This window comes from Psammomys obesus, unplaced genomic scaffold, assembly GCF_907164565.1.
Source record: "Psammomys obesus unplaced genomic scaffold, mPsaObe1.curated_primary_1811, whole genome shotgun sequence".
Classification (NCBI taxonomy): domain Eukaryota; kingdom Metazoa; phylum Chordata; class Mammalia; order Rodentia; family Muridae; genus Psammomys; species Psammomys obesus.
Genome location: NW_026592509.1, coordinates 1,048,602 through 1,057,796, shown reverse-complemented (window position 1 = coordinate 1,057,796; position 9,195 = coordinate 1,048,602). Strand labels below are relative to the sequence as shown.

At 54.0% G+C, this 9,195-nt stretch overlaps 2 protein-coding genes across 5 annotated transcripts in view; both read left to right on the top strand.

The window, feature by feature from the left end:
• Positions 1–3,152, top strand: part of Fut1 (fucosyltransferase 1 (H blood group)) — a 3,783-nt gene extending 631 nt beyond the window's left edge. For 2 of the 4 annotated variants that reach the window (XM_055613405.1, XM_055613406.1), the window contains exons 3-4: positions 93–232; positions 925–3,152. In XM_055613405.1, coding sequence (XP_055469380.1) covers positions 927–2,060 — 1,134 coding nt within the window. In that variant the 5' untranslated portion in view covers positions 93–232; positions 925–926 and the 3' untranslated portion in view covers positions 2,061–3,152. Of the gene's footprint in view, positions 1–92; positions 233–322; positions 468–924 lie in introns of all 4 variants that reach the window. The other 2 variants (XM_055613408.1, XM_055613407.1) reach the window with 2 other exon arrangements.
• Positions 3,153–4,796: 1,644 nt separating this feature from the next.
• On the top strand, positions 4,797–9,133 carry Izumo1 (izumo sperm-oocyte fusion 1). Its single transcript, XM_055613410.1, has 9 exons — positions 4,797–5,126; positions 5,582–5,656; positions 6,396–6,482; positions 6,869–6,889; positions 7,169–7,249; positions 7,332–7,432; positions 7,764–7,917; positions 8,229–8,433; positions 8,930–9,133. Exons 1-9 carry the CDS (start codon positions 4,892–4,894, stop codon positions 9,111–9,113), a joined length of 1,143 nt encoding a protein of 380 aa, XP_055469385.1. The 5' UTR covers positions 4,797–4,891; the 3' UTR covers positions 9,114–9,133.
• The last annotated feature ends 62 nt before the right edge of the window (positions 9,134–9,195 follow it).

Below are 9,195 nucleotides of genomic sequence, written 5' to 3'. Positions count from 1 at the left end.
TCTCTCTCTCTCTCTCTCTCTCTCTCTCTCTCTCTCTCTCTCTCTCTGTCTCTCTCTCTCCCCGCGGGTCTCTGAGCCCTCAGCCTTCTCAGTCGATTTCAGGAAGGAAGCCGGGAGCGGAGGGTTTCGGAGCCGGGGCTCCCGACCTCCAAACGCAGCCGATGAAAGCTACATTTTGGGACTGGACGCCCAGGCTGAAAGAATTCGTTTGTACCCCAAGCAAGGAGCTCAGGTTAGTCGGCACTGGCCATGCCAGACTCCCGAGGCCCCTCTCACCCTAACCCTCCAAGCCTGGAGGCCACCCCAAACCTCTCCCCATTAGGAACCCCTTCCCTCCTGCCAGAGCAAGTCTTGGGACATTAAACCCGCTGAGTTCGGAGACCCGCAGGGCTCCTCCCGGCACGCAGCTTTTTTGCAGTCTCACCTGTGCTCGGCTCTGTAGCTGCCTTGGAGTCACCCAAGCTTCTGTAAGCGGCCCCCAACAAATTCATTGGTTCACCAGGCCAGTTAGACTTGGCGGAGTTGTTTCTTTAGTACGTAACTGATCCTTAATGTGGGATAAATAGACGTTTGTTCCAGTCTCACAGGAAGTTATACAGCACCCAGGGGCTTGCTTTTGAAGTTCTAAAATCCTTACCTGGGCTTCCCTTGGTCCCCAACCACTGCCTGGGAGGCAGAAGGCGCCCCTTACATGGAGGTGTCCCGGAGAAAGTAGCTGAGATTATGAGGTTCCCAGCAGGCCCTGGACCGTCCTGGCCTCCAGCCGCTCATTTGCATAGCTCCTGACCTCATCCCCAAGAGTCAAAGCTTCATACCCCTGGAGTTAGGCTCTGAACCTGACCCCAGGAGTCACTCACTTCAGCTCGCAGAGCCTGAGGAGTCCCAGACTCTGTGTGCCTTCTAATTCACCTTTCCTCCCCACAGCCATGTGGCCTCCCAGCCGGAGACAGCTCTGCCTGGCCTTCCTGCTGGTGTGCCTGCTCTCCGTCAGCACCTTCTTTTTCCACCTGCGTGGAGGAAACTTGTTTCCAAATGGCCTCACTCTCTCTGTCCTGTGTCCAGGCTATGACCTGCTGAGGTCCCCAGTGGCCATGGTATGCCTGCCCCGCCCACGGCAGATGCGCAATGCCTCCCCCTCCTGTCCTGAGCCGCTCTCCTCACTCCCGGGGACCTGGACTATCTCCCCAGGAGGCAGGTTTGGTAACCAGATGGGGCAGTATGCCACACTGCTGGCCCTGGCCCAGCTCAATGGCCGCCGGGCTTTCATCCTGCCTGAGATGCACGCCACGCTGGCCCCCGTGTTCCGCATCTCCCTGCCGGTGCTGGACCCCGAGGTGGACAGCCTCACACCGTGGCAGCACCTAGTCCTCCACGACTGGATGTCGGAGGAGTACTCCCGTCTGGAGGACCCGTTTCTCAAGCTGTCCGGATTCCCCTGCTCCTGGACCTTCTTCCACCACCTCCGGGAACAGGTCCGCAGGGAGTTCACACTGCATGACCACCTCCGGGAAGATGCCCAGGGCCTGCTGAGAGCACTCCGCCTGGGCCCCGCCGGCGGCCGCCCTCACACCTTCGTGGGTGTCCACGTGCGTCGTGGGGACTATCTGCAGGTGATGCCCAACCGCTGGAAGGGCGTGGTGGCCGACCGGGCTTACCTGCAGCAGGCCATGGACTGGTTCCGGGCCCGCCACAGAGACCCCATCTTTGTGGTCACCAGCAATGGTATGAAATGGTGTTTGGAGAACATCGACACGTCCCGCGGTGACGTGGTCTTCGCTGGCAATGGGCAGGAGGGTTCGCCGGCCAAGGACTTCGCACTGCTCACCCAGTGTAACCACACCGTCATGACGATTGGCACCTTCGGCTTCTGGGCCGCCTACCTCGCCGGCGGAGACACAGTCTACCTCGCCAACTTCACCCTGCCGGACTCGGAATTTCTCAAGATCTTCAGGCCTAAGGCTGCCTTCCTGCCCGAGTGGGTGGGGATTAACGCAGACCTGTCTCCACTGAAGGCTCAGGTTGACCCTTGGGAGTCAGACAGTCTTTTAAGATTAGTCTGACCCTGCAGAGTCAGCCATCCGTGTCTCTCTGCTTTGGAGTGTGTCTGCGGAAGTCCCCGAGCCGGGGACACTCATTTCCAGGCTTCCAGATGAGGGGCTTTCTGGAAACGCTGGAATGCTTTACAGACACTCCAACTGGACACTGTTTCATCACGGTTGGAGAAGCCCAGGTCAGCACTGTAAGCCACAAGCCTTCTGACCGCCCTGGCTCACCTCCTCAGAACCTCTGGGCAGCTGCTTCTGGGCTTCAGAGGCTGAAGAAACTCCTGACTCACCAGATGGCCTCCTGGGTTTCTGGAGCCATTCTGGGGGGGGGGGCTTGGTGGTTGTTTCTGAGTGCCTGGTCCAGTCCCTGTGCAGCACCCTGCAGTGAAGAATTTAATGATGGTGCACACCTCCTCGCTTCCAGAAACGAGGAGCTACGAGCACCTTTCAGGAGCCAGCATTGTTAGGAAGATGAGAACAGTCGGAGCAAATCTGAACTCTGTCCAGAGAATTCTGGCCCCAGAGAAATGTCAAAGACTTTTACTTAGGGAGGGGAGAGTAAACGGGTGAAAATGTGGGGCAGGGGAGAGATCCGCTGCTGAGATGCCGTGCTCTCAGGAGCTAAAGTCCTTAAACATCCAGGGACCTAAAAAAAAAAAAAAAAAAAAAAGAGTTCAAAGCTTAAATGCACATATAGCCCTGGATTTAGGATCAAGGAGGTTTCTTTCTCTGAAGATGCTACAGGGGGTCTAGGGTGTGTTTTCTGGAGGTGACCAGGCCTTCAGGATGTGCCCCTGGGCTTACAAAGCCCCTAAATCCAGCTGTAAGGTCCGGGGTGAAGGGCTGAAGGTGGTCCAGACCCCTGAACCCAGCCTAACCCTGCAGATGCGCAGGCTCAGAGGAAGCAAGGGACGTTTGGCTGAGATCATGCATCCTTGATGCTTTTCAAGAATGAAGGTGGTTTCCTCAGATAGCACATACTCTAATTGTATTTTCTTCCAAGACAAACCTCTGTTCTTCTCAGGGAGTTTCCCGGCACTTTTTCCCAACTTGGCCTGTACAGGCTAGAGAGAGGGAGCAGTGAATTAAAGCGCCACATCACCAATACATGTATCTGACGTTTCTGGAACTGTGTACTGCATGTGTGAGTTTGAGACACAACAGAGGTGCTGTGTGTGTGTGTGTGTGTGTGTGTGTGTGTGTGTGTGTGTGTGTTTGGCTATTGGGCACATTCATGACTCATGGGTCTACTACTCAGATCTGGTAACCCTTGCTGCTGGATTTGTGGTCCACTTTCCCTCAGTACTTTCTCTGAAAACATCGTTATTGGCCACCAGACCTGTCTTGTGTTTGTCTTATTTTGAGATGGTCTCTGTGGCCCAGGCTGGCCTAGAACTCACTCTATAGACCAGGCTGGCTTGGAATTCGTGGCACTCTTCCAGCTTCAGCCTCCCAAGAGCTAGGACTATGCGTGTGGGTCACCATGCTAGGATCCAGACCTCTCCTTATCTGGCTTTGAGACAAGCAGATCATCAGACGCTCCAGTGCCTTCTGGGAGTTGTAGTCCCAGTTTAGAAGACGAACCACTTCCCGCACCTTCTTATCTGGACGCGAAGGTTTCCAGCCAGCCAGAGGGCATCCTGCGGGAAACCTGGGGGCGGTGAAGACCAGAGGAGGCCAGAGTAGGCTAGCCGCTTCCGTTCCGTAGGTGCTGGGAAAGTTCTACGAAGAGGCCGCCACCCTGTGACGTCATGGAGGGACGGGCGGGGCCTGCTTTGTTGCAGTCCAATTAAACTTAGAGTTGGACTTCTGGGCGGGACCAAAGAGAGTCCTAGAAAATATTTCTAAGGGAATTGGGATTCCCCCACATGGGATGTGGCTTAAATGTTTTGTGAGGAGGGGGCGACCGGTGACTCTCGGAGCCACTAGAAAAAACCCAAATTCCTCCCCCCAGTCTTTCAAGAAAAACCTTAATTTTAGTCGTGAGAAAGTCTTTTAAAAAAAATCCTCAGAACCTGGACTGAGCTGGGCGCAGCATTAGCGCTTGAGGGCACGAAGTTGGAGAGCGGCTGTTGAAGGGTGCTAAGGTACTGGAGGTTTGAGAAAAGCTTGTCCTGAAAGTTGGGGGTCTCAGCCTTGAGGAAGAGCAGACAGGTACCCCAGAGGCCGGAGGATGGCTTTGGAGGCATGCTGAAGTGTTTGTAGGGCCTTCGGGTTTAAGGAATTGGGCTTTTAAAATTTTCATTCTGAAGACCTTTTTAGTTTGCTAATATCCAAGTTGGTTACTTATTAGACAAATTATTTAATTAATTTGGAGACAGAGTCTCAAGTAGGCCAAAGTGGTCTTGACTTCTTCCTCCTGCCTCAACCTCCCAAGTGCCACTGCTCCGGCTTTTGATGGTTTCTCTGGTTTGATTGTTAACTGTTGTTTGTGGTGTCACACGGTTTTCAGGGCTTACAGGTCTGAATGGCAATCTATCCTCAGATTCGGAGTTAACAGTCATGAATCTGGGGTAGTTGGAGAGTGAGCGCCATGGGTTGAAAGTTTGAATGGGGTAAGGTTGGAAATGGTCCTGAGTTTGGGATCTGGCGTAATAGGTTGCAGAGACACAACAAAGACCCTAGATTTTGAGGTCCCCTGGGTTGGGAGGAGGTCCAAATTCACAGCTTCCATTCTTTGATTAATGATATCTCCTTTTGACTTGGGAATTTCTCAAAGACCCTCAAATTGAGCTTTGGAATCGTCTAAGACTGTTTTTGGCTTCTGTTTAGCGCCCTCCCATTGTCCTCCGTTTGGGGTGCGAGGAGCCTCTGGCGGTGCTGGCCAGCTGTGCGCTCTGGCCTCCATGGGGCCACGTTTTACACTCTTGCTGGCGGCTCTGGCCGACTGCCTGTGTCCAGCGAGGCCCTGCATCATATGTGACCCGTTTGTGGTAGCTGCACTGAAGACATTGGAGCAGAGTTACCTGCCTAGCCACCTGGCACCCGAACATCACCAAAACGTCATGAAGAGGGTAGAGGAGGCCGTGAAGGACTTCAAGGACCTGCCTTTGGATCAGGATACCTATGTGGGGGCTGTGGGTAAGGAGGGCAGGCCAGGATTCAGACCTTGGAGACCTGGGAGAGGAAGGGCTGGGGCCAGAAGTCCCAGTCTAGGGGTGACGGGGCTGCAGTGTGATAGTCCATTCCCTCATTCCCAGCCCTTGAGAGGCAGGGACAGCCTGGTCTAGAGAGTTCCAGGAGAGCCAGAGATACATACTGAGTCTCTACAACAATAATAACAACAACAATGCCAACATACACACACACACACACACACACAGAATGAAAAAGTCTTAGGATTCAGAATCATGGAGTCCCTCCCCATAACTCACAAATATTGGTTCTAGCAAGTTTGTGTGATAAAACTACAAGTCCCAGTCTTCAACAGGTCTCTCTTTGCCTGGTCGCCTCATGGGTATTGTAGTTTCTCTGAGATGGCAAGCCAGTGAGCTAGAAAAGCTGAACTCAGGTCTGTACCTGCCCTCCACACACAGATGAGGACACACTGGAACAGGCATCCTGGAGTTTTCTGAAGGATCTGAAACGTATCACGGACAGCGATGTAAAAGGTAAATGCACCCAAGGATGCTGACAGACCCTCAGAGAGCCCATGGCTGGTGATGCTTAGAGCAGATGTTCAGACTCTTGTCTGCGTGAGTGCCTTCTAGCTTGGCCACTTCTTAGCCTGGGGCCTGGGGCCTGGGCCTGGGGCCTGGGGCCTGGCAGCTTCCTCAGCCCCCTTGTTGAGATCACGATCATCTTCCTTGCTCATTGGCTATGAGGATTAAGTGAATTAACTCGAGTGCATTTCTTGCCCTGTGTTCAGTGCTTGACCTTCCCTGAAGGGCTAGAATGTGGAATGCCAGCCCAGACAGGTGGGGCAGGCCTGTGCTACCTGAGGCTGAAACAGGAGAATTGCCTAACCTAGAATTCCAGAACAATTTGGGCAACATAATGACATCCTGTCTACGCAAATTAGCAAGGTGGAGCTGGTTGTGGCGGGCACGCCTTTAATCCTGGCACTTGGGGAGGCTGTCAGATCTCCGAGTTTGAGCCCAGCTTGGTCTACATAGCAAGTTCAAAGCCAGCCAAGACTTCATGGTGAGACTCAGGAGAGATGCAAAATTAGGGGTTGGGATGTTGGTGCATGCTTGAAGATGGAGGCAGAAGGATCAGGTGTTCAAGGTCACCCTTGGGTGCACGGCAAATCTGAGGCCACTGGTAGTAGTAGCTGTGGCCTATGGAGTGCAAATCCTGGTGGCTCACGCCTGTTTGGGGAGCACCTTTCCTGGCTCTGCTTCCTCCTAGGAGAGCTCTTTGTGAAGGAATTATTCTGGATGCTTCGTCTGCAAAAGGACATCTTTGCCACCCTTGCTACACGTTTCCAAAAAGAAGGTCAGGGAAGTTGCAAGTCCAGGACCCCGGCCACTGGGTTCCTTAGCCCCTCCTCCAGTCATGCCTTCAAGAACACCTCCCCCAGACCCTTCCCTACCTGCCTAAAAACTCCTGAACCCCCTACCTCTCTGTTCAGCATCTGCTCTGGGGCTTGGTAGCAAAGCTTGTGATCCCAGCACTTGGGAGGCTGAGGCAGGAGGATTGCAACTCTGAGGTCACCTTGAGCTTAATGCTGAGATGCCTTGTAGTGACAGATTCCTGTAATCATAGGGCTTGATGGATGAAGGCAAGAGATAAAATGTTCAAGCGTTTGAGACTCCTTTCTAAAAGCAAAAATGACTCTGATTTTTTCTCTTTTCGTCCCTCCTTTCTCCCTTCGGAGGCAGTTTATTGTCCCAATCAATGTGGTGAGTCCAATATGCATAATGTATCCCTATGCCCCGGGAGCCTCCCTGATGTGATGGGGGATTTTCACTCTCCTCCGTCCGCTCTCTCCCTGGACCTGGAGCACGCTGTCCAGCCTGGACTTCTTAGGTGGTGGGTGGGGTTGCTGCACTCCTTCGGTGGGGGCACGAACATGGTAGAGGCTTGGAGCAAACCGCTTGCCCCAGCCCTTGACTTTGGCACAGTCTCCTTCTAGCCCCACCTCTTAGTGGGAGAGTACAACTTTAACCTTCGCTCTTCAGGCACCATGCTGCAGACCCTGATCTGGTGTAACAAGTGCGAGAAGCAGATCCACATTTGTCGGAAATCCATGGACTGCGGGGGTGAGCATGCCACAGGCTCGAGGGCCTCGTGTGAGGGGCTGGGGTGGGAAGGAGGCAGCTGCAGCCCCACCTCCTCTTGCAGAGCGCAGGATAGAGGTGCATCGCATGGAGGACATGCTCCTGGACTGTGGGCTCAGTTGGCATCACGCTTCTGAGGGACTTACGGACTACAGTTTTTACAGGGTGGGGACACCCAACTCCTGTGGCCCTTGACCCTAAGTCTGTTAGACCTGAGTGAGCCCCTGGGTCCCCTGTTCTAAAGCAGACCCCCATGGCCTGTTAGAGGTGACCTCTCCTGATCCCCAGAGGGATCCCATGACCTGACCAGGGACTGGCCGGTCCCAGCCACGCCCCCTGGATGGTAGTGAGTCTATGATGCTTCCTGTCAGGATTAGGGAGGTCAGAAGCCCCAATTCCTGCTTCCCCTACACTGAGGCCCCATGACCTTCTCACCCTGTACTCCCCCAGCCCCCAAATACCCCAGGCCTCTGTGACCCCTTGAGCTTGGGTCTAGGTTTGGGGGAACAGTTCTGAGATCTTGCTGTCCAAGGGGAAAGAACCCTATCTGACCAAGACGATGGTGAGTGCAGAGGATGCCGGCAGCTACCGCTGCGAACTGGGGACTGTCAACTCGGGTCCTGCCACCATCATCCATTTTCGTGTCATAGGTCAGTCTGGGGTGTTGGAAAAGTGGCATTCGGGATGGGAGGAGCTTTAGAGGTGTGGCCTCATCCACAGGACCTGACTTTCTGTGGGCATGACCTCTTTATTGTGTTAGTGGCTTTGGCTATTACCAGGGTCTGTGCTAAGGGGTGTGGCTTCCCTTAGGAGGTGTGTTTTCTGGTATGGCTTCCTGCTTGACCTTAGGCCCTAGCTGGATTTCCTGGGGTGCTCCTACCCCCTGGAGAGGGCCAGGGTGGTGGGGCAAGTTTGCCTTTCCCAGCTGCTGCCAGGACTGCCTTTGGCTCTCCTCTGTCAGTATTGCCCCCAAGGATATTCGAAGAAAAACCACCACCAAACATCATAACCCAGGAGGAGGAGATCCCTGGCCAGGTGAATGTAGAGGTCCCGGAGCCCGGGACTACGATCACCCATCAGCCGAAACCAGAGAGAAATCTGAAACACCGCCTCTTAATACTGTTGATCCTCGGCTTTGTCGTTCTGGTGGCCAGCATCATTGCCTCGTGAGCTGTCCACTGGGAAACCTGGAGGGAGGGCAGGCCTTAGAGTGGACTTGTATGGAGGGGGGAAAGGCTTGGACAAAGAGATGGGCTTTGGGAAGGAGCCTGGCTTGGATAGAGGAGTCAGGGGCCTGGGTAAGAGTGAGCCTTAGAGGGAGAGGCAGGGAGAGAGACTTCATAGAGGGATGTGGTATAGTCTTGGACACGGAGAAGAGATTTAATAGAAGGGCGTGGACGAGGGTTTGGATGGATGGATGGATGGACAGACAAATGGATGAGGCTTCAGTGAAAGGGCAGGGCCTTGAGGGGAGTGAATTGGAGGGGTGGGGCTTCCTATAGTCCCGGGGCTGGAGTCGGAAAGGAAGTTACTGGGCACCTTCCTTTGGAGCTTACGTAGGAGGACAAGGCTTACATAAACTGCTTATGGGGGTTCAGGGAAGCACACACTACATTCAACCCATGACCTGATGTGGTTCTGTGCACCTATGTCCTGTCCCAGGGTACTTCACTTCAGGAAGAAAGCAGCTACAGCTTCATCGAAGAGCTCAAGTTCAGGTGGCAAATACTCACCACGGGAGAAGGGACAGACGGACACCATGGATTCTCCGCACTCTCAACCAGAGGCTCAGAGTGCCAATGAGGAGGACACAGAGGAAAAGGGCGGGGAAGAAGAAAGCCAATAAAGATTTGACCTGTTGTCTCAGTAGATGACTTACTCTTGGGGACTGCTGCTGACTTCTGGTTCTGAGAGAGGAGGTCTGGATG

What these genes read in the sequence shown, in the direction of transcription:
- Izumo1 (XM_055613410.1), top strand. Translation starts at nt 4,892, where the DNA reads ATGGGGCCACGTTTTACACTCTTGCTGGCGGCTCTGGCCGACTGCCTG. An exon ending in TACACGTTTCCAAAAAGAAG is followed by an intron (nt 6,483 to 6,868) that starts GTCAGGGAAGTT and finishes CTTCGGAGGCAG; the next exon opens with TTTATTGTCCCAATCAATGT. An exon ending in TTATTGTCCCAATCAATGTG is followed by an intron (nt 6,890 to 7,168) that starts GTGAGTCCAATA and finishes TTCGCTCTTCAG; the next exon opens with GCACCATGCTGCAGACCCTG.